The sequence below is a fragment of the Alligator mississippiensis genome, chromosome 8 (assembly GCF_030867095.1).
Source record: "Alligator mississippiensis isolate rAllMis1 chromosome 8, rAllMis1, whole genome shotgun sequence".
In the NCBI taxonomy this organism is placed as follows: domain Eukaryota; kingdom Metazoa; phylum Chordata; order Crocodylia; family Alligatoridae; genus Alligator; species Alligator mississippiensis.
Genome location: NC_081831.1, coordinates 28494649 through 28519782, shown reverse-complemented (window position 1 = coordinate 28519782; position 25134 = coordinate 28494649). Strand labels below are relative to the sequence as shown.

At 56.5% G+C, this 25134-nt stretch overlaps 2 protein-coding genes across 8 annotated transcripts; one reads left to right on the top strand and one right to left on the bottom strand.

Annotated features, from left to right (window-relative positions):
• Positions 1-253: 253 nt before the first annotated feature.
• LOC102566315 (non-structural maintenance of chromosomes element 3 homolog) lies at positions 254-5090 on the bottom strand. Of its 4 annotated transcripts, none has more exons than XM_019478319.2 (11): positions 4983-5090; positions 4333-4392; positions 4138-4239; positions 3982-4045; positions 3462-3541; positions 2722-2816; positions 2074-2153; positions 1951-1993; positions 1780-1842; positions 890-1004; positions 254-554 (listed from the first exon to the last, which is right to left on the bottom strand). In XM_019478319.2, the coding sequence occupies exons 2-11, from the start codon at positions 4372-4374 to the stop codon at positions 468-470; spliced, it is 771 nt and encodes a 256-aa protein (XP_019333864.1). In that variant the 5' UTR covers positions 4375-4392; positions 4983-5090; the 3' UTR covers positions 254-467. The 4 variants fall into 4 exon arrangements, with proteins under 4 accessions (XP_019333864.1, XP_019333863.2, XP_014456708.2 ...); XM_019478318.2 differs by having other exon boundaries at positions 4987-5080; XM_014601222.3 differs by having other exon boundaries at positions 5035-5077.
• Positions 5091-5136: 46 nt separating this feature from the next.
• On the top strand, positions 5137-23466 carry ITIH6 (inter-alpha-trypsin inhibitor heavy chain family member 6). 4 transcript variants are annotated; one of them, XM_019478311.2, is made up of 14 exons: positions 5137-5190; positions 8649-8684; positions 9020-9174; positions 9806-9916; positions 10055-10302; positions 11257-11426; positions 16843-16959; positions 17678-17849; positions 18259-19518; positions 19610-19636; positions 20824-20856; positions 20936-21049; positions 21561-21941; positions 22805-23466. In XM_019478311.2, exons 3-14 carry the CDS (start codon positions 9056-9058, stop codon positions 23077-23079), a joined length of 3027 nt encoding a protein of 1008 aa, XP_019333856.1. In that variant the 5' UTR covers positions 5137-5190; positions 8649-8684; positions 9020-9055; the 3' UTR covers positions 23080-23466. The 4 variants fall into 4 exon arrangements, with proteins under 4 accessions (XP_019333856.1, XP_019333854.1, XP_019333855.1 ...); XM_019478309.2 differs by lacking the exon at positions 5137-5190 and adding an exon at positions 8091-8197; XM_019478310.2 differs by lacking the exons at positions 5137-5190; positions 20936-21049 and adding an exon at positions 8091-8197.
• Positions 23467-25134: the final 1668 nt, after the last annotated feature.

Here is a 25134-nt window from a genome sequence, read left to right as displayed (position 1 = left end):
CCATCTGGGAAACTGGAAGGGGAATTACACTGCCCTCTGGAGGAGCTAAGGAGGTACATGGAGGGTCTGGGTCCTTCCCCCACACACTCCCCGGTTCTCTTCCTATTCTGCAATGTGGAAAGGGCCCAGACACCTGGTTGGCATTCAGGCTTTGGGGAGTGGGGTTGATAACGGGAACTGATAGCCCAGGCCCCTAGGTTCTCAGGGTCTTCATTCCCCCCCACAACCAGAGAGAGAAAATGTAGACACCACAAAAGGCAAAAAATAACATCTTTATTTACACTTTGTATACATCAGTAACTGACAGCCAGGATAACCAGTGGGTAAACTTCTGATGGCCATCGTGGAAGCTGACATTTCACATTTCCCCAAACCTGGCACAGGTTTCCTTAGAAGAATTCCCCACCCCCAAACACAAGGTTTGCCCCCAGAAGCAAGCTCTGGCCCCCTGCCCATTGCAGGTGGGGCTAAGGCCTGGGAGCAGGGGCACTAGCAGCCTCCTTTTCAGCCTCGTTGAACTGGCTGGTCCAGAATTGAGGGTCTTTGTTCTGGATCTGGAGGGGGTAAAAAAATCAACAGGTGCTCTGCCACTGGATTTCAGCCCTTTCCCCTCCACTAAGCCCCACCCCCAGCCAAACCTCACTAATCTGGCACTACTAATCCCTACTTCTTCTCCCCTGGAATAGGCCTAACCCATAAATCTAGCCTGTCTTCCCAAAACTGCAGTACAAACCCTGCCAGTCTGGCACTAGCCCCTCCTCTTCCAGAAGCCCTACTACAAGCCATGCCCCCTAAAGCCACAAACTGTCCCCTGCCTTCTCCAAACTCTCACCCCAGGAATATCCAAATCTTTTATTTTGGAGTCCCACCCCTCCAGTGGGCCACTTACCTTGGCAACAAACTGGAGGATGTGCCTCTTGGAGGTCTCCTTGGTGGCTCGCCCCCCCCACTGCAACTTGAACTCGGTGGGATCCGTATGGGGGATAGGAAGGTACTCCAGGTACCTGCCAGCAGGGGGCAGGGCCAGCCATCTGAGGCCATGCCAACCAATCCCATTCTCCACTTCCCCCCCATCCCCAGGCAGCTCTATTTCCCCCTGCAAAATCTCCCCCCACCTGCAATGAGCAGGATACCTGTGCCTCATTTTCCCCATCTAATTCCCTGACCCCACCCCCCCCATCCTAGCCCCAGCCCAACAAGCACGATGCCTAGGTTTTTCTGCCCCCACCCGCCTCAATTTCCCCCAATGTCATTCCCCACTACCTTGGGACAAGAAGAGTGCCTGTTTCTCATTCTGCCCCCCCCCAATCTCAGATGAGCAGGATGCCTGGGTTCCACACATCCACCTCCCTGTGCCTCAGTTTCCCCCATGTCATTTGAAGGTGTGGGAAGACACAGGGGCTGAGGGGAAGGGGATGGTAGGTAGGGGTTGTCTGGTACCCCTTGGCATAAGCTGCCAAGCCTAGGTTCAGCCTGGGGTGGTGGGGCACCAGGTTTCTCTGCGGTGTGGTATAAACAACCTGGGATGGGCCTTGGCCCTGGCTGCTCTGAACACACCTGGGATGGGAGGGGCAGAGGGGAAGGGGAATGGAAAGGACCCAGGCATCAAAGGCTCCCAGCACCCCCTGTCCTAGCCTCCAAAACCCAACTCCCTTCCCAAAAAAACCAAGCATCCAGGCTCCCAGCAGCCCCTATAAAGAAACCAGCCCTCACTCCCCTTCCAGAGAACCCAGGCATCTGGCTCCCACCCTTCCTCCTTCCCAGAAATCCAGGCCTCACTTCTGCCGCACAAACTCCTCGGTCACCAACTTCTTCACATCCCCGAAAACCTCATGGCTCTCCCTGTGTGGGGTAGGAAGGGATAAATGGGGCCACAGCTTCAGAGGGGAGAAACCTCACCCCTTTGCTTTGAGAGGGTGGAGTCTCCAGTGAGGGTTAACCCTTTCCTACCCACAAGCCACGCGTAGCCTCCGGAGCATCTCCCACACTGCCACTGGAAAGAAAGAAGGCAAAGTCAGAGGGAGTGTGGCCACTGAGAAGTGAGCAAGGCACAAGGAAGAGGGCGGGGTTTACCTTCTTTGACAGAGTTGCCCTTCATAAAAATGAAGCTGAGGATGATGGTGAGGAGGCCCAGCTTGGCTGTGCGGTTATCCCTGGGGGAAGGGAATGAGCCCAAGAATCTGGCCCTCCTGCTCTTGCCCACTAGCCCCCCTCCTTTCCCACAACTGGGAAGAACCCAGGCATCTGGGCTCCCAGCACCTCCTGCTTTCTTTCAGTCATCAACCCCCATCCCCCAAGCTCAGATGGGACCCAAGCACCCTGGCTCCCAGCACTCCCCGCTCTAACCCTCTCATCACCCCCCTTTCTTGAGGTGGGATGGGAATCTGGGTTCCCTGCCTGCTTGGGGAGCGGGTTTGGTGGGTAGAGCCCAGATCCCTGTGTTCTTACTCAACCCCTCTCCCCTTCCCAGGCAAGGAGGGGACTCAAGTGTCCAGGCTCCCAGATCTGTGGGGAAGGACAGCAGAGTGAAGGAAGGTCCTGGACACCTGGCTTCTAACCCACACCCCCTTCCATCACTGAGCAGGACGGGAACCCAGGCGCCTGGGTTTCTGGATCCAGAGGAAACAGGCTATCCCACCTCTGGACTCCTAGGTCCCCAGCTTGGGGGAATGAGGGGGAAGGTCCTGGATGCCTGGGTCCCTCAACCCACCCCCCACTCACTGCTTGAAGCTGTCCCCAGGCAGGCGAGGGAGGGTGCTGACCAGTATGTACATGTGGGGCTTGGTATCCATCTCCTTCAGCTCCAGCCCAAAAACCTGCAGAGTTGAGGGGTGTGGGGTTAGCCTGGATGCCTGGGGGCAGGCAGAGGGCTCTTCCCCCAAGCACTAAGAGATCACAGCAGGAAATAGGGGGAGCCCCAGACACCTGGGCTCACTTCCAGTTTCAGGGGGGGAGGGCGGGAGCCTGGATGCCTGGGGTCTTTTCCCAAGTGCTTAAAGGTCAGAGCAGGGAACCCTGAACACCTGGGTTCTATCCCCAGGCTATGGGGAGTGTGTGGGGTGGGGTGAGGTGGGGTTGGGTTAGAGCAGGAGGAAAAGGGAACCTGGACACCTGGGTTCTCTGGGAGGGGAGTGAAGTCTGGTGAGTTGGAGCAGAGGGGACTGGGAGCCTCAATACCTGGCTTCCCTAGGAGGGAAGTGGGAGCTAGGAGGTGGGTGGGGATGGGGAGGGGGGCTGGGATCCCAGATGCCCGAGTTCCTGCTGAGTTCTGAGAGGGCATGTAGGGGGCTGGGACAAAGACAGGAAGCCCTGATGCCTGGGGTCTCTGGGGGTGTATGTAGAAGGAGGGTGTTGGGGATGGTTAGGCTGGGGGCCTGGACACTTGGGTTCTTGCTGGGCTCTGAGGAAAGTATGTGGCAGGGGAGCCAGATGCCTGGATTCTTGCGGGGGGTGGAAATCACCTTCTGGAGGGTCCAGCCTGCACGATTGACGATCTCTGGATAGACATCCCGGTAGTCACCAATCACCTTCTTCAGGATGTCTGGTGGGATATGGGGGGGGGTGTCACAGGTTTGCAGGAACCTGGATGCTTAGGTTCTTGGGGGCTGGGGGAGCACTGAGATCCTGGATTCTTCCAGAGCTCATGGAGGGGAGAGGGGCTGGTGAGAAATTTGTGACCTGGATGCCCGAGTTCCCTTCTGACTCTGGCTGGGGAGTGGGGGGCTGATGCATTAGAGAGGTGGGGGCTGGGGGCTCAGATGCCTGGGTTCTCCAGGAGGAAAGCAGAGGCTGGGGTGTGAGAGCAGGGAGGGGCTGGGAGCCTAAATGCCTGGGTTATCTGGGAGGACAGTGGCTTCCTGTGTGTTAGAGCTAGGGGTGGGGGGAAATTTAGACCCTGGACACCTGGTGTTCTCAGGGTGGCAAGTGTGGGCTAGGGAGTGAGAGCAGTGAGGGACTGGGAGCCCAGATTCTCTCCCTTACCAGCCCGCTTGATGGGGATTTTCTTCTGGTCTTTCACCAACAGGAATTGCACCAGCTCGCTCACCTGGGGGATGAGTGGGGGGAGGAGAGGGATCAGCCAGGCCATAGGGGTCTGCTGCAAACCTCCCCCACCTTCCGCTCCTGTCCCCCTATTACCTTCTGATCCACCTGCCCTTGCGACCGTCTCTCCAGATTCCTCTGCACCTGGCTGGCCATTTGGCTGGGGGTCAGCACAAAATCCTCGTCCCTGGCATCTGCCTGATACGTGTGGGCATTGGGGGGGGGGAAGAAGTAGTTAGGGGGATTGTGGTACCCTATTTTGGGCCCAATCCTGAACACTGAGAAGATTACCTGGGAAGGCCCGGGGTCATTCTTTCGATGCTTCTGGGACATCCTGATGGTGCCTCAGCCCTGTAAGGGGGTGGGGGAGAGTTACAGATCCAGCCAGATTCCCTACCTTGCCCCTGGGATCTGTTACCCCAGTCTGGATCCCAGGCCCAAGATCCCTCCTGCCTGCCCTGAGCTCTTCCTTACAGGCCCCTGAATTAATCCTGCCTTCACCTGATTGGATTCCATTCCCTCAGAAGATCCCCCTAGGAAAAATCTCCAAGCTGGATCTGGGATCTCCCCCTTAATGGATTTTCTCTTTTTCCAGATCCCCCAATCCATGCCCCCCAGTTGAGTCCTCTCCCCCAGATCTCCCCAATGGACCCCCTCATTCACTGCCACTACCCCCAGTAGATTGGTCTCTCCCCCATATCCCAGACCCCCTTGTATGCCCACCCACCTGATCCCAGATCTCCTGCAGTCAATCCCCCTCTCTCTCTCATCCCCTCGTTCACTACCACCTTCTGGGGATCCCCCATCACCAGATCCCAACCCTCCAGAGGATCCATCTCCTTAGATATCCGCTCTCCTACCTCCACGGGGATTCCCCCAGCCCTATTCCCCTCTCTCCTACCTCCCCGACGAGTCCCATGCCCCCTCCAACCAGATCACACCTGCCTGCCCCCTAACGGATCCCGGACTGGGGAAGAGGAAAGACTGAATCACCAGGCCCGAGACCGACCACTTCCCTTCCGCGCATGCGCCCCTCGCCGCTTTTTTCCTTCCGGCCTGCGCATGCGCAGCTTCCCGCTCCATTCCCCTCTAGCCCTGGCTTCGCCCGCCCTTTCCTGCGAGGCTGCCTCGGCAGTCACGGATTAAAAAGTAGGCGCTGAAACGCACTCTGGGGGGGTGTCATCTTGGCGGCGTGACTAAGACTGGCCAAGCATGCCCTCCCGTTGTCTTGATTGTGTAGCCTTTGGCAGGGCTGGAAACAGTGAATCTGTGATTCCCCAGAGTCCTCTGGGAGGAATGAGGGCCTGCTGAGGGGTCATGAGGGGGAACTGGGATCTGCTGAGGAACCCAGTGTGGGAGAATAGGTCCTGTGGGGGGAATGGAGATGTGCTGAGGGATCTGGTGTGGTTAAGCAGGTTGTAAGGGGGGAAGGTAGGGATCTCCTGAGGGATCCATGGCTGTACAGCAAGCTATATGGAGTGGGCGGTAATCCATGGAAGGACCCAGTAGTGGAGAACAGGTCCCCTGAGAGGGGATGGAATCTAGTGGAGAATCCAATGGGGGGAAGAGTAGGTCCTGTGGGGAAAATGGAACATGCTGAAGGATCTGGTGGGATGTGGGTCCCCTGAGAGTAGGCAGGGATCTGTTGATGAATCCACAGATTCACCCCTGGGGGGGGCAGGAATCCCACCCAGTCCCACACCTGCGGGTTCTCCTCCCCTACTGGATCCCACTTCCCCACAGAGGACCTCTCACCAAATCCCATCCCCTGGGACAGATCACGCCTCCCCTCCAACAGATCCCTGAAGGGGAATCCTTTCTTTCATCTCCATACCCACAGCAGAACAGAGATTCCCTTCTTATGGAATCTACCTTGCCCCCCCACCAGATCTCTGGTAAAAACTTCCTCCAAAAGATCCTCCTCACTGAATACCTGTGCACCTACAACAGATTCCAGGCCCCTCTCATGGCCTGCCCCACCCCAACCGGGGAATCACAAATGCCCCATGACTAAGGGCCCCCCACCCCCATCATGAGGGAAGGGCAAGAGCACCCCAAGCCAGACAAGATGGCCAATGCCCCCCTCCCCCCCAGCCTAGGCAAGGCTTCTAGAAAGTTCTGCCCTCTCTTGGTGTTCCCCTCCCCTTGCCTTGTTTGTGTAGCCTTTGTCAGGGCTGGAAGCAGTGAATCCAGGTGTCCAGGTGCCTAGTCCCCACCCGCTTTGCCCCCCACAATCCTCTGCTCCCTGCCCAGAGAACCCAGGCATCTGGGCACCCAACCTTCTACCCCCTAACCTTCCACTCCCCACCCAGAGAACCTAGGCATCTCAGTCCCCCCCACTCTGAACACCCCCAGGCTCCACTCCTCTCCCAGACTTGGAAAAGAAAACCCTTCCTCTGGTTCCCAACAAAGACAAAAGGCAAAACCACCTACCCCACCCCATCTAGCCATGGTCTCCTGCTCCCCTCCCCCCCCATCCAGGTGCTACCCCAGGATCAGACCTGGATTGGTGCCTCTGCTCTCTCCCCATCTGGGCAGTGTCCCTGGGTTGGGGACCAGGGCCCCCAGATTAGGTATGGATCAGGGTCTCTACCCCCTACACTCAGCTGGTGTTTCTGGATCAGGGGCCCTTGCCCCCACATCTAGCCACGTTCTCTGCCCCCATCAGCCTGGTGCCTCTGGATCAGGCCCACTGTCCCCCATGCAGCCAGTGTCCCAGATTCCATGCCCCCGCCCCCCCCCTTGCAAAATTCCATTCAGCTGTTTCCCCAGAATTGAACCCAGATCAGGGCTTCTGCCCCTCATTCAGCCATGAGCCTCTGCCCCTCCCCCTGTGTAGCTGGTATCCTCAGATCAGAGCCCCCTTCCCCCTGCCTCCAACAATCCAGTTAGTACCTGGTTCAGGTCCAGAAACTTCCTCAGACTCAGGGCCAGAACAAGACACCTTGCCTCTCTCATCCATTAATGCCACCCCCACCCCCCCAATGCAGCCAGAACCCCTGGATTAGACTCAGAGTAGGGCCTTCTGCCCTACCCCATGCATTTTATGACCCAGGATTAGGGTCTCTCTAACCCCTTCACTCAGCTGGTGTCCCTGGATCAGGCCCAGATTGGGGCCCCCAGCCCTCCTCCATCCAGCCATGGCCCCCCATCAGCCTGGTGCCCCTAGATCAGGCCTGCTGCTCCCCCTCCCCGATGCAGCCAGTGTCCAAGATTCAGGTCCTCTGCTCCCCCTCTCTATCCAATTAGTTCCCCAGAATTGGGCTCGAGCTGGGGCCCCTGCCCTTCACTCAACATAAACCTCTGTATCCCTTCCACGTAGCTGATGCCTTCACACCAGGGCCCCTGCCTCCCCTCCCCCCATGCAGCTGGTGCTCCAGATCAGACCTGAATCAAGGCCCCCTGCCCTGCTCCCTGCCCAATCCAGTCAGTGCCCCAGGATCAGACCTGGATCAGAGCCCTCTGCCCCCCACATCCATTCATGGCCTCCTGACTTCTCCCAAGCAGCCATGGCCTCTTCCTCAGGCCCAGATCAGGGTCTTCTGCCACACCCCATGCAACTGGTGCCCCAGGATCAGGCCTGAATCATGGCCCCCTTCCCTGCCCTGCCCCCACCTCCCCATCCAGTCAGTGCCCCAGGATTAGACCTGGATCAGAGCCCTCTGCCCCCCAACATCCATTCATGGCCCCCTGCCCTGTCCCATGCAGACAGGGCCTCTTGCTCAGGCCCAGATCAGGGTCTTCTGCCAACCCCATGAAGCTGGTGCCCCAGGATCAAGCCCCCTGCCCTGCCCTCCCATACAGCTAGTGCCCCCAGATTCAGACCCAACCTGTGAAGCCAGTGTCCCAGGATCAAGCCCGGATTAGGCCCCCTGTCCCCCCACCATACTGTTTTCCTTGTGCAGTGCCTGGCGCCCCTCCAGCTCTGGATGCCTGGGTTCCAGACGCACAATCCCAGCTTGTATGGCTTCAATGCTGCCTTTATGGTGCTGGCAGGAGGGGGAGGAGGAGGGGGAGGGGGGGGCGGGGATGGAGAGGATGCTGCCAAGGCCCAGGCAGGAGCAGGACCATGGAGCCGGTGTCCAGTACCTGCTGCTGCCTCCTGCTGCTGGGGCTGGCAGCTCTTATTCCCCCAGGGTGCCCCCTGCCCTGGGAGGTGAGTCTTTGGCTGCCCCAGATGCTGGGGTTCGCTTACTGGATGTCCAGGGTGGCCATGGGGCTGGCGGGAGGGAACCCAGGCATTCAGGATCCCTGTAAGGTTGGTGGGAGAGAACTCAGGCATCTGGGATGCCCATGAGGCTCATAAGAAGGAACACAGGCACCTGGGATACCTACGGGGTTGGTGGGAAAGAAGCCATGCATCCGGGAGCCCTGTGGGCTCATGGGAGGGAACCCAGCTATCTAGCAACTCTGTTGGGCTGGAAGGAGGGAACCCAGGTGGCGAGAGAGAACTCACATATCTGGAATGCCCATGGAACTGGTGGGAGGGAACCCAGACACCCAGGATCCCCATCAGGTTGGTAGGAGGAGCCCAAGCATTTGGCCCCTCTACCCCTCACCCTCCCCATTTGGATCCTAACAAGTGCATTTCTGCCTCTCATTATCAGGCCCTGAAGCGTCCAATCAGAGCTATCCATGCCCAGGTGAGTGATGCCCCCCAGCCCTGGCGGGGGAGCTTGTGGGGAGGGGGCAGGGGACAGCGGTGGGTGGGGCATGGCCATCCCATGGTTTCACCCCTGGTTTGGGAGGGGAGTGGGGAAGTGGGGCTTGGAGCCTGGACACCTGGGTTCTCTGAGAGGAGAACGTTGGAGTGAGAGCTGGAGGGTGAGAGCCTGGATGCCTGGGTTCTCTCCCCATTCTGTGGGGGAAGTTGGGGTCTGGGAGCCCAGACTACTGGGTTCTTTTCCCGGTCTGTAAATGGGGTGGGGGCTGGGACACAGATGGCTGGGTCCCAAGCCACTTCTCACCCCCGCCTCAGCTCCCTGTGTCCAGCTTCCATATCAACTCCACCATCATGTCACGCTATGCAATCACACGTGTCCGAGCCGTGTTGAACAACCCCCATGCTGAGGCCCAGGCAGCTGCCTTCGACCTGGACCTGCCCAGCACTGCCTTCATCTCCAACTTCAGCATGTGAGAGGGCAGGGCACCTAGAGACAGGGCTAGCCTTGGCCACCCCTCCCCCCCAGGCAATGGCCTGGACCAATCCGGAGGAGGAGAGAGCAGTAGAAGACCCAGTGGGGAGTGGCCCTCATCTGGGACCTCTGGAGGAGGGATGAGAGGGGGCAGAAGAGAAATGGGTGTGGAGGGATGGATGAATTAGTGCAGGGGCAGGCAGTTATTTTGAGCGGAGGGCACTTACTGAATTTTGGCAAGCCATTGAGGGCCGCATGACAGACAGCCTAAGGCAGATTAATATTATTTTTTTTTAAATGTTAGGGGCCCCACGGGCCAGATAGAATGGCCATGGGCTGCACCCTGGATTAGTGGGTGGGAGGATGGAGGATTAAGGGATTAGTGGGTGGGAGGATGGAGGGATAAGTGTGAGGATGAGTGTGGGGATGGAGGGATGAATGGACGAAAGAGCATGGGGATGGAGTGATGAGTGTAGGGATGAGTGGAAGGAGTGAGGATGAGCATGGGGATGGATGGATGAGTAGATGGATGGATAGACACAGAGGTGGATGGTTGGCTGGCACCATGCAGACGGCCGGTGCTGATTTGGCCCCACTTCCATCCCTGCCCCCATCCCGATCCCCTCTAGCACCGTCAATGGCCGTGTCCATGTAGCCGAGGTGAAGGAGAAGCAGGAGGCCAAGCAGCTGTATGAGGCAGCACGTCGCCGTGGCCAGACTGCTGCCCACGTGGGTACCCGGTGAGCCTGCCCAGATGCCTGGTTTCAGCCCGCTCTGGGTGGGAGTGGAGGCAGGAGGGTTAGATAAAGCCAGGGCTGGGAGCCTGGACACCTGGGTTCTCTGGCAGGGCCCCTGACCTGACCCTGCACCCCTGGCAGGTACCGAGATATGGAGAAATTCCAGGTGTGGGCCAGCGTTTTGCCCAGCGGGACTGTGACCTTTGAGCTAAGCTATGAGGAGCTGCTGCAGCGCCAGCAGGGCCAGTACCAGCAGGCGCTCAGCATCCGGCCTGGCGCTGTGGTGACTGACCTAGCTGTGAACATCCAGGTGGCTGAGCCTGCTGGTCTTGCCTACCTCCGTGTGCTGCCCCTGCGCACCAGCCGCCTGCTCACCAACGCCATCAGTGGTATGTCTGCTCCGACCAGCAGGTCAGGGAGAACCCAGGTTTCTGGGTGTCTAGCCCACCAAGGAGATGGGCTCTAGCCAGCCAGGGAGAACTAAAGTGTCACAATGCCCAGCCCCTACTTCAGCTGGCTAGGGAAAACCAGGCATCCAGGTGCCCAGCCTAATAGAAAGAACCCAGGCTGGGCACCAAGTCCCTACTCCAATCTGCCAGGGAGAACCCAGGTGTCTGGTTTCCCAGCCTCTGCCCCAGCCAGCCAGGGGAACCCAGGCATCTGGGCACCCAACCCTGCTCCAGTCCACCAGAGCCCACTCCCTGCCCAGAAAGGGAAAAGAACCCAGGTGTCCGAATACCCCGCTCTTGCTCAAACCTGCCATTCCTACTCCCCAGCAAGAGCAGGGAGAGAACCCAGGTGTTCGGGCTACCAGCCCCCCTGCTCTCACCCCCCAGCCCTCAATCCCCTTCCAGGGAAAGCAGGTACCTATGCTCCCAAACCTGCCTTTGTTCTCACCGTGAGGAAAGATCTGGCCTTCACCCGCCATCTGGGTGAACCCAGATGTGATGGTAACAGGATCTGGACCTGAGGTTGAGGCCTGAAACCCCTCATGCCAGCCAGGTTGAGACCCCCAGAGCTCTGTATGGATCAAAGATGCTCCCTTGACATAGAAATCCCTGACAAAGATGCCAGGTGGTCAAACCATCTCAGGAGGGATGGTGGATCTTCATCCCCACCTTGGCTGGCATTCTTCAGTACCAGGACTGGGGGACCCACTGCCCTGCCCCCACTCTCCTCCCCCCCCACCCTGAGACCCCCAGGGATCCCCCAGGCTGGAAGCTACAACCTTCATGGGATGTTTCTCCAAGCCAAAGGTTCAGGCTGTCTTCAAACTCAGGCCTAGATAGGGAGGTGGCCCTGCATCTCCATGTCCCCTACCTCCCACCCTGTCTTTTCTTAAGGGGATGCTGACCTACCACCCTCCACCAGGGTGGAGAAGGGGCCCCACTGTGCCCAGGTGGTCTTCACCCCCACACGCGAAGAGCAGGTGACTTTCTCCAGCACTGGCATTGCTGCTGACTTTGTGCTTCAGTATGACGTGGCTATGCCTGATGTCGCCGGTGACCTGCAGGTGCTAGCGGGGGTGGGGGGTGGCCTGTGGGGTAGGGGGTGAAGATAGAATTTGTTGGGGAGTAGGGCTGGACAGGGAGGAGCTTAGGAAGAGGTCTAGAGGAGCTGGAGGGATGGACATTGATGGGGGTGGGTGGAGGGGTGCATTTGAGATGGATGGGCATGCAGGACAGATGGAAGGAGGGAGGGATGAATGAGTGTGGGTTGGTGAATGAATCAGTGTGGGGGTGAAAGGATGTATGGAGGGAGGAAATAGATGGATAGATGGTTAGCTGGATGGGTTGATAGGTAGGTGGATGGATGGATGGCTTGGTGGATGGAGGGATGAATGGGCCAGTGCGGGGATGGGCGAGCCTCCAAAGCATCCTCTGCCATGAGGCGTTCATCGATTTGATGCTGGAGGAGACCTCCAAGACTGTGGAGAAAGAAATACCAGACACAGAGCTAGAGAAGATAGAGGACATGGACACTCAAGAGGGAAGAAGCTAGAGACTTGTGACTTCTGGCAGCAAGCAGAAATCTTCACCTCCACCTGCAGTCATTCAGCTGGAGAACGGATATTCAGTCCTAGGACCAAAGAGGGAAGAGCATGCTCCACTGGTGGAGGAAGACAGGACAGGCCTCAACAAAGTGGGAAGGATTGGATGACAGCCACCAAAAAGATGTGACAGGTGGTACTGGTTGGAGACTCCCTTCTGCTGGGAACAGAAGAAGCCATCTGCTGACCTAACCTGTTGTCTCAGGAGGTCTTGCTTGCCCGGAGCCCAAATCTGAAATGTCACAGAGGGACTACAGAGGTTCATCCGGCCCTCTGACTACTACTCCATGCTGCTCATCCATGTGGACACCAATGATACTGCCAGGGGTGACCCTGAGCATATCAAGAATGACTACAGGGCTCTGGGTGCAAGGGTGAGGGGATCTGGGGCTCAGATTGTGTTCTCATCGATCCTTAAGGTCAAGGGAAAGGGCCCAGGCAGGACCAGGTACATCCTGCAGATCAACACCTGGATGTGCAGGTGGTATCACCAGCAGGGATTTGGCTTCTTCAACCATGGTATGTTCTTCCAAAGAGAAGGATTGCTGGGAAAAGATGGGATCCACCTGATGGGAAGTGGGTGACCTAGAGGAAGAGCAAGCAGGAGGGGGCAACAGAAGAGGTGCTTGCATGCTTCCTGAGAAACCAGGGCAAACAACTAGTTACCTCAGGTGTCTGTACAGAAGTGAATGGAGCCTGGGAAATGAGCAGGAAGAATTGGAAGTCCTTGCACAGTCATGGAGCTATGATGTGACTGGTATAACAGAGACTTGGTGGGAGCTTGCATGACTGGAGCACTGTCAGATGGGTACAAACTGTTCAGGAACGACAGTCAGGGGAGAAGAGGAGGAGGAGTTGCACTTTATGTAAAAGAGCCATATGATTGCTCAGAGCTCCAGTATGAAGCTGGAGCTAGGCCTATTGGGAGTCTCTGGGTTAGGGACAGAGGGGAAAGCAACAGGGGTGATGTTATGGTGGGTGTCTGCTATAGACCACCAGACCAGGAGGAAGTGGTAGATGAGGCTTTCTTCAAACAGCTAGCGGAAATTTCCTGATCACGGGCCCTGGTTCTCATGGGGGACTTCAATCACTCTGACATCTGCTGCGAGGGCAATACAGCAGTGCGCAGGCAATCCAGGAAGTTTTTGGAGAGTGTTGGGGACAACTTCCTGGTGCAAGTGCTGGAGCAGCCAACTAGGGGCACCATGCTTTTTTTGACCTGCTGCTCACAAACAGGGAAGAATTGGTGGGGGGTGTAGTAGTGGATGACAACTTGGGCAGCAGTGACCATGAGATGATTGTGTTCAGGATCCTAAGGAAAGGAAGGATGGAGAGCAGCAGAGTAAAGACCCTGGACTTCAGAAAAGCAGACTTCAACTTACTCAGGGAACTCATGGGCAGAATCCCCTGTGAAGCCAGTCTAAGGGAAAGAGTAGTCCAGGAGAGCTGACTACTTCAAAGAAGCTGTACTGAGAGTGCAGAAACAAACCACCCCGATGTGCAGGAAGACTAGCAAGTATGGCAGAAGACCAGTTTGGCTTAGCAGGGAACTCTTCAGTAAACTAAATCACATAAATGCAACTTATAAGAAGTGGAAATTTGGACAATAACCAGGGAAGAATGTAAAAGCATTGCTTGGGTATGCCGGGATGAAGTCAGGAAAGCCAAAGCACAATTGGAGTTGCAGTTAGCAAGGAATGTGAAGGGTAACAAGAAGGGTTTCTCTAAGTAGGTTGGTAGCAAAAGGAGGATCAGGGAAAGCGTGGGTCCCTTACTGAGTGGGGGAGGCAACCTAGTGACAGAAGATGCAGAAAAAGCTGAATTGCTCAATGCCTTTTTTGCCTCAGTCTTCACAGGCAAGGTCAGCACCCAGACTACTGCATCAGGCAGCACAGTTTGGGAAGGAGGTGAGCAGCCCTCAGTGGTGAAAGAACAGGTTAGGGACTACTTAGAAAAGCTGGATGTGCATATGTCCATGGGGCCAGATGGGATGCACCCAAAGGTACTGAGGGAGTTCATTGACATGACTGCAGAGCCATTGGCCATCATCTTTGAAAACTCATGGCGATCAGAAGTTTTGGATGATTAGAAAACAGCAAATATAGTGCCCATATTTAAGAAAGGGAAGAAGAAGATCCAGGGAACTACAGACCAGTCAACTTCCGCTCAGTCCCTGGAAAAATCATGGAGCATATCCTCAAGGAATCCATTTCTAAGCACTTGGAGGAGAAGGTAATTGAGAACAGTCAGCATGGATTTAACAGGGGCAAGTCATGCTTGACCAGACTGATTGCCTCAGACTGGTTCTGTGGATGTGGGGAGACCAGTGGATGTGTTGTACCTTGATTTTAGCAAGGCTTTTGATACGGTCTCCCACAACATTCTCACAGGCAAGCTAAGGATGTACGGGCTGAATGGATGGACTGTAAGGTGCATAGAAAACTGGCTGGAGCATAGGGCTCAGAAAGTAGTAATTCATAGATTCATAGATGTTTGGGTTGGAAGCGACCTCATTAGATCGTTGAGTCCACCCCCCTTCCCTGGGCAGGAAAGAGCACTGGGGTTAGATGACCCCAGCCAGGTGCATGCCTAGCCTCCTCTTAAAGACCCCCGAGGTAGGGGACAGCACCACCTCCCTTGGAAGCCCATTGCAGATTCTGGCAACCCTTACCATAAAGAAGTTATTCCTGATGTCTAACCTAAATCTGCTCTCCATCAGTTTGTGGCCATTGTTCTTAGTTACTTCAAGGGGTGCCCTGGTAATCAGGGCATCTCCTTTTCCTTGCTGCCCCCTTTCCCCTCACCCCCGATGAATTTGTAGGTGGCCACAAGGTCACCTCTCAGCGTTCTCTTAGAGGCTTTAGAGATCCAGGTCCTTCAATCTCTCCTTGTAGGGCTTTGCCTGCAGGCCCTTAACTATATGAGTGACCTTCCTCTGAACCCTCTCAAGGTTGTCCACATCCTTCTTGAAGTGCGGCACCCAAAACTGGATGCCGCATAGAGGGGAAGTATCATCTCCCTGGACCTGTTGAGCATGCAGCTGTTAATGCATGATAAAATGCTTTACTAATCGCTTTACTGATCGCTTTGTCACACTGATGGCTCACATTCATCTTGGTGCCAACAATGACTCCAATATCCCTTTCCACTGCTGTGGTGCTGAGAAGGTCCTCCCCCAGCCTGTAAGTGTGCTGGTGATTCCTTCTCCCTAGGTGCTGTGCTTTGCACTTATCTTTGTTGAACTGCATCCTATTCTGTTCTGCCCACTTTTCCAAGCTGTCCAGATCTGCCTGGATTAATTTGCTACCCTCTAGTGTGTTAACTTTGCCCCATAATTTGTTATCATCTGCAAATCTGAACAGAGTGCTTCCCACGCCCTCATCCAAGTCACTGATGAAAACATTGAACAGATGGCTCAATGGTTCAATGGCTCAATGTCTAATTGGTAGCTGGTATCAAGTAGAGTGCCCCAGGGGTCAGTCCTGGGGCTGGTTTTGTTTAATATCTTCATCAATGACCTGGAAGATGGCAAAGAGTGCACCCTCAGCAAGTCTGCAGATGACACCAAGCTGGGGGGAGTAGTAGATACACTGGAGGGTAGAACTAGGATTCAGAGTGACTTAGACAAATTGGAGGATTGGGCCAAAAGGAATCTCATGAGGTTCAACAAGAACACATGAAAAGTCCTGCACTTAGGCTGGAGATGACTGGCTGGGCAGCAGCTCTGCAGAAAAGGACCTGAGGGTTACAGTGGACAATAAGCTGAATATGAGCCAGCAGTGCACCCTTGTTGCCAAGAAGGTTAATGCCATAATGGGCTGCATTGGTAGGTGTGTTGCCAGTAGGTCAAGGGAAGTGATTATTTTCCTCTATTTGGCACTGGTGAGACCACATCTGGAGTACTGTGTTCAGTTTTGGGCCCCCCAATACAAAAAGTATGTGGACAAATAGGAGAAAGTCCAGCAGGGGGCAACAAAAATGGTTCAGGGGCTGGGGGACATGGCTTATGAGGAAAGACTGAGGGAGCTGGGCTTATTTAGTCTAAAGAAGAGAAGACCGAGGTGGGATTTAATAGCAGCCTTCAACAACCTGAAGGGAGGGTTCAAAAGAGGATAGAGCTAGACTGTTCTCAGTGGTGGCAGGTGACAGAACAAGGAACAATGGTCTCAACTTGCAGCAAGGGTAGTTTGAGTTAGATATTAGGAAAAATTTTCTCACTGGGAGGATAGTAAAACACTGGAACAGGTTACCCAGAGTGGTGGTGGAAGCTCCATCCTTGGAGATTTTCAAAACCTGGCTAGACAAAGCTTTGACTGGGATGATCTAGTTGGGGATGGTCCTGCTTTGAGCAAGGGCTTGGACTAGATGACTTCCTGGGATCCCTTCCAACCCTAACTTTCTATGATTGTATGAAATGGATGGATGGAGGGATGGCTAGATGGACCAATGAGGGGATGGAGAGATAGATGAATGGATAGTTAACTGGATGGATGGGTGGATGTATGGGGCCAGTGAGGGGTTGGGTGGAGGGGTGGATGGATGGTTGGACCAGTGAGGGTGTGGATGGATGCAGGGAGGAATGGAAAAATGGGTGGGGGGGATGGTTAAATGGATAGGTGGATGGATGCATGAACTAGTGAGGGGACACACAGGTGGATGGAGGCCAAATGGTTTTGGTAGATGGATGGATGAGTGTGGGGGATGGGTGTGTGGCGGAATGGAGGCACATATAGGTGGATAGCTGGCTGGGTGGTGGAGGTCTGGAGGCATGTCCCTAGGGACGGCCAGGTGGCTGCAGAGGTGCTCAGCTTGGCCAAAAGGCAGCAGGTGGCCACATGCAGGGTCTCACCCTCTCCCCTCCCCTCCCCTCCCCTCCCAGCTCTATGATGGCTACTTCGTGCACTTCTTTGCACCCCGCGGGCTGCCCCCTATCCGCAAGCATGTTGTCTTCGTCATTGACATCAGCGGCTCCATGGCTGGCACCAAGATGGAGCAGGTGAGGGCAGCACTGGCACTCACGGAGTCCCTGAACTGCAGGGACAGAGCTATTTCAGCCCAGGGTCTCTGTCACACCACTTGAGGATCCACAGAGTCATGGTGGGGAGAAAAGATCTGGCAAAGTCTGTGGGCTATCAAGGGAATGTGGGAGACTGGGGTGTAGGGGAGTGGGGAAAGTGGGGGGCATGGATGATTGGGTGGATGAGTCAATGCATGTATGGGTAGGTGGGTGAACAAGTAGCTGGAGGGGGAGGGATGGATGGGAGGGGTGGGTGGATGGAGAGATGGGTGGGTGTGAGGTGGATGGATAGGTAGGTAGATGGGTAACTGGAGGGGGAGGGATGGATGAGGGGATGGGGAAAGGGTTAGATGGGTGAGTGGATGGGTAGGTAGATGAAAATATGGGTGAATGGGTGGGTGGATGGGTGGATGGAGGGAAGGATGTAGATGGATAGAGGGATGAGTGCGTGGATGGGTGGGTTGATAGGTAGCTGGAGGGTTGGATGAATGGAGGGATGAGGAGAGGGCTAGATGTTGGAAGGATGGGTAAATGGGTGAATGGAAGGATGGGTAGATTGAGGGATAGGTGAATGGAGCGATGGGTGAATGGGTAAGTGGATGCGTGGGTTGATGGAGGATGGATTGGTAGGTGGATGGAGGGATGAGTGGGTGGGTAGATGGGTGGACAGGTGAGTTAACCCTATCCTCCACCCCAGACCAAGCAGGCCATGCAGGTGATCCTGGGGGACCTGCACCTTGAGGACTTGTTCAACATTGTGGCCTTCTCAGAGGTGGCACATGTGTGGCAGCCTAGTGGCTCTGTGCCTCCTTCAGCTGCCCACCTCCACGCCGCCATTGACTATGTCAACCAGCTAGAGGCCAAAGGATGTGAGTACCAGATGCCCAGTTCTCTCCCTGCTGTGGGAGGACGGTGGGGGCTGGGGGGGATAGATCAGGGTGGGGCTGGGAGTTTGGGCTCCCTGGGAGGGAGAAGAAGGGGAGTTAGAGCAGGGGGAACTAGCTGTCTGGACACCTGGGTTCCTCAGGAGGGTAGTGGGACCCAGTGGGATTGAGCAGAGAAAGCTGGGATCCCAGACACCTGGGTTACCTGGGAAAGGGAGAGGACTGGGGGGGTTAAAGTAAGGAGTGATGGAAACTGGATGCTGGGGTTCCCTAGGAAGGGGAGTGGGGGCTGGGAGCATGGGGAACTTGGAACCCGGGTGCCTGGATCCCCTTACAGTAGGAGGGTCTGTCCTGGTAGCCACCCACCCCCACTTCCTCCTCCTGTATCCTGCAGGGACTGATATCCACCAGGCCCTGCTGACAGCCGCCTCCCTCTTCCCCCTACCCTCCTCCTCCAGCCTGGCCCCTCAGCATTTCCCCCTGCTCCTCTTCCTCACGGATGGCGAGGCCACGGCTGGTGTTACCTCAGCTCCCCGCATTCTGGCTGCTGCCCGCCAGGCATTGGGGGGAGCCACCGTGGCTCTCTTTGGGCTGGCCTTTGGGGCTGATGCTGACTTTGGCCTCCTTCACCACCTGGCTCTGGACAACCGTGGCCTGGCCCAGCGGGTCCATGAGGATACCGACGCCACCCTGCAGTTGGCTGGCTTCTACAACACTGTGGCCGCCCCCCTACTAGCTGACGTGGCCCTGTCCTACCTCCCTGCTGGTGTCTCTCAGCCTGCCTCTCATGCCCTCTTCCCCCACTACTTCCAAGGGGCTGAGCTGGTGGTAGCCGGGCGGGTGCCACCGGAGGCCTCAGAGCTCCAGGTTGGAGCCACGGGGATAGGCCGTTTGGGGCCTGTGGCCCTAGAGACCCAGGCAGCTGGGGGGAACCTCACACAGCCCCTGGGCTGCTCTGCGGGGCCCAGCAATGTAGGCAGCTTTGTGAGGCGCCTCTGGGCCTACTTCACTGTGCAGAAGCTGCTGGAGGCACGGGTGCGGGCTGACGATGCGGGAGCCCGGAGGCTGCTGGCTCAAAAGGCCACCAGCCTGGCCCTGGACTATGGCTTCGTCACCCCCGTCACTTCCCTGGTGGTGGTAATGCCTGAGGAGGACAAGGAGGGGGAGGCCCCAGCCCCCACTTTAGTAACCAGGAAGGCCCACAATCCTTCCTTGGTAGCCACAGTTGCTCGGGACCTCTCAGTAGCCACAGTAACCCCTAACCCCTCCTCGGTATCCTCAAACCCCTCCTTGGTAGCCTCACTGGCACTGGCCCCCTCCTCCATGGCACCTGTCCTAGGGGGCATCTCAGTGCCCACAGACTCTGGGCAGGTACCCACAGAGGAACCAGACCCCATTGTGCCAAGGCCTGGGACCCCCACAGCTCCCAGTCCCCTGGGCATGAATGAAACCCAGATGTCCAGGAAAAAGTCGGGGCCCTTCTCCTGGCCCACAGCCCAGCCATGGGCAGAGGCACGGGGCTCCGGCGACACCATCATCCGGCTGCTGCCCCCTGACACAGAGCTGGCAGTCCCAGAGGACACTGATGGCAGGTTCGAAGAGTCCCTTGATCCCCCACCGATCTACAGCGTCATGGTAGCTAATAGGGAGGCAGGTGGGTGCCCATGTCCCACCCTCCCCAATGCCCCCCACCACCCATTTTCCCCAAGACTCATTGTCCTGTCTTGCCCCCTCCCCCACAACAGGTGCCCCAGATGATGAAGATGTTGCAGGTAAGGAGCACCAGCCCTTTAAGGCTAGGGATTCTGGGGGACAGAGTTCTGGGAGCAGGCCTCCTGGGAAATAAGGGGATGGGGTTTGGTGATTGACAGCTCAAGGCAAGCCTCTACCCCTGAAGATGGGTCAGGCCTGGAGGCTGGTAATTAAGCTTGTTAATGGTGCCCCCTGGGATGAGCTCCACCCCTACCTGGACAGGGCCCTCAACTTCTGCCTCCTTACAGAGCTCCTTATCCTGTCAGGTCTCTAACAGCAGCTCAGGCAAGAGGAAGGAAGATTAGGGACCCCTCTGTCCCCACCTCCATCCACAGCCGCACCCCTCCAGCCATCCCCCTTTGTCCATCTGTCACTGCATCCATCCATCCATCCCTTCATCCTCATCCCTCCAACCATCCCAACTGTTCATCCATCCATCCTCACACCCTTGCATCTATGCAGTCATCCCTCCTCATATCCATCCATCCTAACATCCCTCTATTCATTCCTACCCCTCTCCCTCCCTGATGGTAGTAGCACTTCTCATCCTTTGAGTACCCGTTCCTGACCTATTCATATCACCTTGAGTGTGCTGGTGAGCTTGGAAGCTAAGCAGGGTTGGACCCAACGGAGGCCTGGGTGCAAGACCACCTGGCAGCCCTGGACCTTCCAGCCATGGGTGGGGGTCTCAGCCTCTGAGTCCAGGGGAAGTCGTGGGGGTCTGGGCTGTGACCCCCTTGACCCTGCCCTTGCCTTGCAGACTACCTTGGGTAAATTAAAAAAGTTGGACGAACACCTGTCTGGGGTTGTGTGATCCCAGTATATGCTCCTACCAGTGGCAGTGGGTCAGACTAGATGATCTGTTCAGGTCCCTTCTGACCCCAAACTACTATGAAACTATGACTTCTCAGAGGAGGACAAAAGTGAGGCTAGTAGGTCTGAGGGGGCCTTCAGGTCTAGGGGACCCTGGGGCCGGGTATGGTTGGATTTGGTTCCTGTGGGATGAAAGAACCAAGGCATCCAGACACCCAGCCCCCACTCTAACCCACCAAGCTCTGCTCCCCTCCCCTCCCCTCCCAGAGAACCCAGGTATCTGGGCTCCCACCTTCCCTGCTCAAATCCCCAGCCCCCATTCCCTTCCCAGAGAACTTGGGGGGGGGTGCTCCCCCCCCTCCCCAGCATTAACCTTTTCTTTCCCTCCCCCCAGCCCAGGCCAGGTTCTTCACCTTCTCCTCTTCAGGTAAGACTGTCCCAGCGGCAATTGGGGGAGGGGGGCAGGAGCCATTAGACCTAATTGCCCCCCCGCCTGTGCCCTGCAGTGGATGGAGACCCCCACTTTGTAGCCCAGCTGCCGGGTGCAGCTGCCCCTCTCTGCTTCACACTGGATGGGCACGCAGGGGACACCCTGGACCTGCTCACAGACCCTCAGAGTGGTGAGAATGTTGGGGGAGGATGAGAGGGGGCCCGGACGCCTGGGTTCCACTGACTTCAGGGAAAGGGGAGACAGGATTGGGAGAGAATCCAGGCTCCCAGTGGCCCCTGCTCCCACCCCACAACCCCCACTCCCTTCCCAAAGAATCCAGGCTCCCGGCCATCCCTGCTACCATCCTTGAGCCCCCAATCCCTTCCCAGAGAACCCAGGTGTCCAGGTTCTCCCCCCCAAGCTCTAAAGCCCCTAGCTCTCCATCCTCTCCAAGAGAACCCAGGTGTCTGGGCTCCCCCTAAGCCCCCTAATGCTCCACACCTTGAGAACTCAGACATCTAGGCATCCCATCATGCTACTCTAAACCTCCAGCCCCCACCCCCCACCAAATCCTCCCAGAGAACCCAGGCATCTGGGCTCCCAGGCTCCCTTGCTTTCACCCCCTAGTCCCCCTCCCCTCCCAGAAAACCCAGGCATTCATGTTGACCCCTGCCCCCCTCATCCCCATACTCTCTTCCCAGGGCTGACAGTAAGGGGCCAGCTGGTGGGTGCTCCCCCTTGGCCAGGTGCACCAGAGCGAACACGCACCTTCTTGGGCGCAGTGACGGTGGCACTAGGGAGGATGCAGGTTCATGCTACACCTGCTGGGCTGGTGCTGAAGGGACCTGGGGAAGCCCAATGGCTGCCCTGGGGGGCCCCAGGCCCTGCCCCCAACCCAGGCCTTAAGCCTGGGCTGGGGTTGCAGGTACGGGGGGCCACAGCAGTGCTGAGACTGGCCCCACGCCTGGCGCTGGTCGTGCGGTATCACCACTACCCACAGCCCCGGCTCTTGCAGCGTGACCACCTGGGGTTTTACGTGTCTGATGGGCGTGGGCTGTCACCAAGGGCCCATGGCCTGCTGGGTAAGTACCCCCACCCTCTCCACCCTAGGGTCTTGTATGGGACCAGGAAACCCCCAGTTAGACAAGTAACCTCCTATAAGTGGGCCAGTAATGTTCAATTAGACCATAGCTCCTGTAATGGGCCAGTAACCCCTATAATGGACCAGAAACCCCAGTAATGAGGGGCCAGTAATGAACTGGTACCCTCCAGTTATACCAGGAACTCCCTGCAGTGGACCAGTTACTTCCTATAATGGATGCATAACCCCCAGTCAGAACAGTAATCCCTATAGTGGATCAGGAACCCCTGTAATGAACCCATAACCCCCAAGCAGGCCAGTGACCTCCTATAATGGATCAGTAACCCCTATAGCGGGCCAGCAACCCCCCAGTCAGACCAGTAACCCCTTGTAGTGGGCCAGTAACTTCTTATAATGAACCAGCACCCACAGTAAGGCCAGTTACTCCCTGTAGAGGACCAGGAACTCCTATAGTGGACTGCTAACCCCCAGCTAGGCCAGTAAACCCCCATAATGGACCAGTACTCCCCAGTCAGACCAGGAACCCCTGCAGTGTGGCTCATGCCCATGTAATGGGTCACTACCCCCCCAGCCAGGCCAGTACACCTATACCAGGCCAGTAACACCCAGTTAGACCAGTAACCTTCTATAATGAGCCAGTACCTACCATATGGTCCCAGTTAGACCACTCACTACCTTTTATACTATACCAGCAAACCTAGTCAGACCAGTATTCCCCACCCCCATAGTGGATCAGTAAGCCTAACTGGACCATTACATCCACCCAAACTCCTGTCATGCCCGCGGGTGTCGGGCACGGAGCCTCCAGCCCCGCCCCGATAGCGCCCCTTGACTTCCTTGCAGGCCAGCTTCGGAAGGGCGATATCTGGCTGCGGCAGGGGCCGGGGCCGGGGGCGTGGCTGTGTCGGGGTGGGGCCGCCGTGCCTGCCAGGCTGGTCACCAAGCTGCTGCCGGGCCTCGCCCCCCGGCCCCGCCCCGCCCCCTGCTGGCTGGTGAGGCCCCGCGATGCAGCTGCCCTGCTGGGCGGAGCCTACGACGACTTCCTGGCCACGCCCAGGCTGCCAGAGGGGGCGGGGCTGCCACTTAAAGTGGAAACGTCCTATGGAGCCAAGATTTAAGGTGGAACCTTTCTGTGTTGTTTGTATTTAAGGTAGAATCTTGCCCCTCCCCCAAGATTTAGGATGGACTCCCCCACCCCCAGCCCCGATTTAAGGTGGAATCTTCCCCTTGGATTTAAGATGAAATCGCCTTGCTTTTGAGATGGGATCTTCCTCCCCCCCATACCAGCTCGGATTTAAGATACAGGTTTCCCTTGCTTTATGCCAGTTATGTATGTGCAAATTCACTCGTATACAATGACCCTTTTTACACCAAAATCTGTTACATGCAAAGTAAATTTACTCTTAAGCAATCGTGTGGTGGAAGCCCACAGTCAACTGCTCTGTGCCATGCGTTGTGGGAGTGATATGCATCAAAATATAGTCTCTGTGTATCTGTGCTCCTCACCTGTTATCTGTGACATGTTTCTGTAGTTGCCATCTCCACTAGGATAGTGCCCTGTGCTTGTATGTAGGGTCTGCTGTTGGCGAGTACCAAAATTGTCTTGAAAAAGTGGTAGAAAATGGGTCTGGGGGTCACCACAGTCCAGGTCTTGGAACAGATCTCTGTCACATTGTAAAGTAGGTTACCTTTATGCAAATTCAAGTTATGCACCGTTTTCCAGGCATGGATGTACAGTATAAAGCAAGGGAAACCTGTGTAACCTTCTTCTGCCCATGAGATTTAAGGTGGAATCTCCCTCCCACTCACCTGAATTTAAGGTGGAATTCCCCCTCCCCCCCAGTTTAAGGTGGAAATCTCCTCTCTTCACCTGGATTTAAGGTGAAACTTCCCCCCCCCTCAGATTTGAAATGGAATCTTCCTCCCCCCTACTTAGGCTAAAGGCAGAACCTTCCCCCATGGGATTTAAGGTGGAACCTCCCCCCCCCAATTAAGGTGGAATCACAACTCTCGGGCTCATGAATATGGGGTGGGTTCTTTTTGGATGGACTTTTCTTCTCCCTCTACTCCCCCCCCCCCCCATTATATGCATATTTGAGGTGGAACAGGTGCAGGTCGCTAAGTTAAGGTGGATCGGTCTCCTGTCACTTGCTTGGGGTAAAGGTATCAGGGGTACAAGTGTTAAAGCTGATGTTGGGGTACAGGTTAAGGTGAAATTGTCCAGATGTGGGGGAGCCAGGCTCTGGATTTAAAATGGAATAGCAGGGAATATAGAGGTCCTAAATTTAAGGCGCCAGCAGCCTTGCCTAGTAATCCCAGCCTTTGACCTGGATGCCTGGGTTTTCTCTCAGCTCTGGGAGGGGAGTGGGAATTTGGGAGGTACAGTTGGGGTGGTCTCTGAGCACGGATGCCCGAGTTCTCTGGGCTTGTAGAGGGAAGTGGGGCTAAGGGTGGAAGGACACTGCTTTGGGATCAGGTGTATGAACGAGACCCTGATCTCAGCTGGAGGGGTCTGGACAGTGCCTGGAGCTCTTCGATCTAACCCATCAGCCCCCACTCTCCTCCAAGACCGAGGAAAAAGAACCCAGGCATCCGTGCTCAGAGACCACCCCAACTGTACCTCCCAAATCCATCTGGCTGCACGGCTTGATTGAACAAGGACTCGGCAGCCGCCGTCTCCCACCCGCAACCAGAACACGTCCGACCCTACCTAGCTTCCCGACCGTTCCACTCGCAATGCCTCCAGGGGATACCGGAACCGCCGCCCCGCCCCTTCCCAGGAGGCTAACCAGCGGCAGTCAATAGGACTTTTCCAGCTCCCTCCTCCCTCAGAGTTAAATGGGGCGTTACCGGAGATTCCAGGGGAGGGGAGGGGAGGGGGCGCCGGGAGCTCGGATACCTGGGTCCCTTGTGGGGATGAGCAGGCAAGTCAGTTACCACAGGCTTGCTTCCTCCCACCACCCAGGAGCCGGACATCTGGGTTCTCCAACTACACCCCGCCCCACTGCTCCCCGTCCGTGGCCGCAAGAGTAGCTGCAGCTTCCCACACATGGTGGTACTTCCGGGTATGGGTCCCGCCCCCATTGACTGCGATACTTCCGGATACGGGCCTCGACCCAGCTAACTACTCAGAACCTGCACTGGGGGGGGATGTGCAGAATTCTACGCATGTG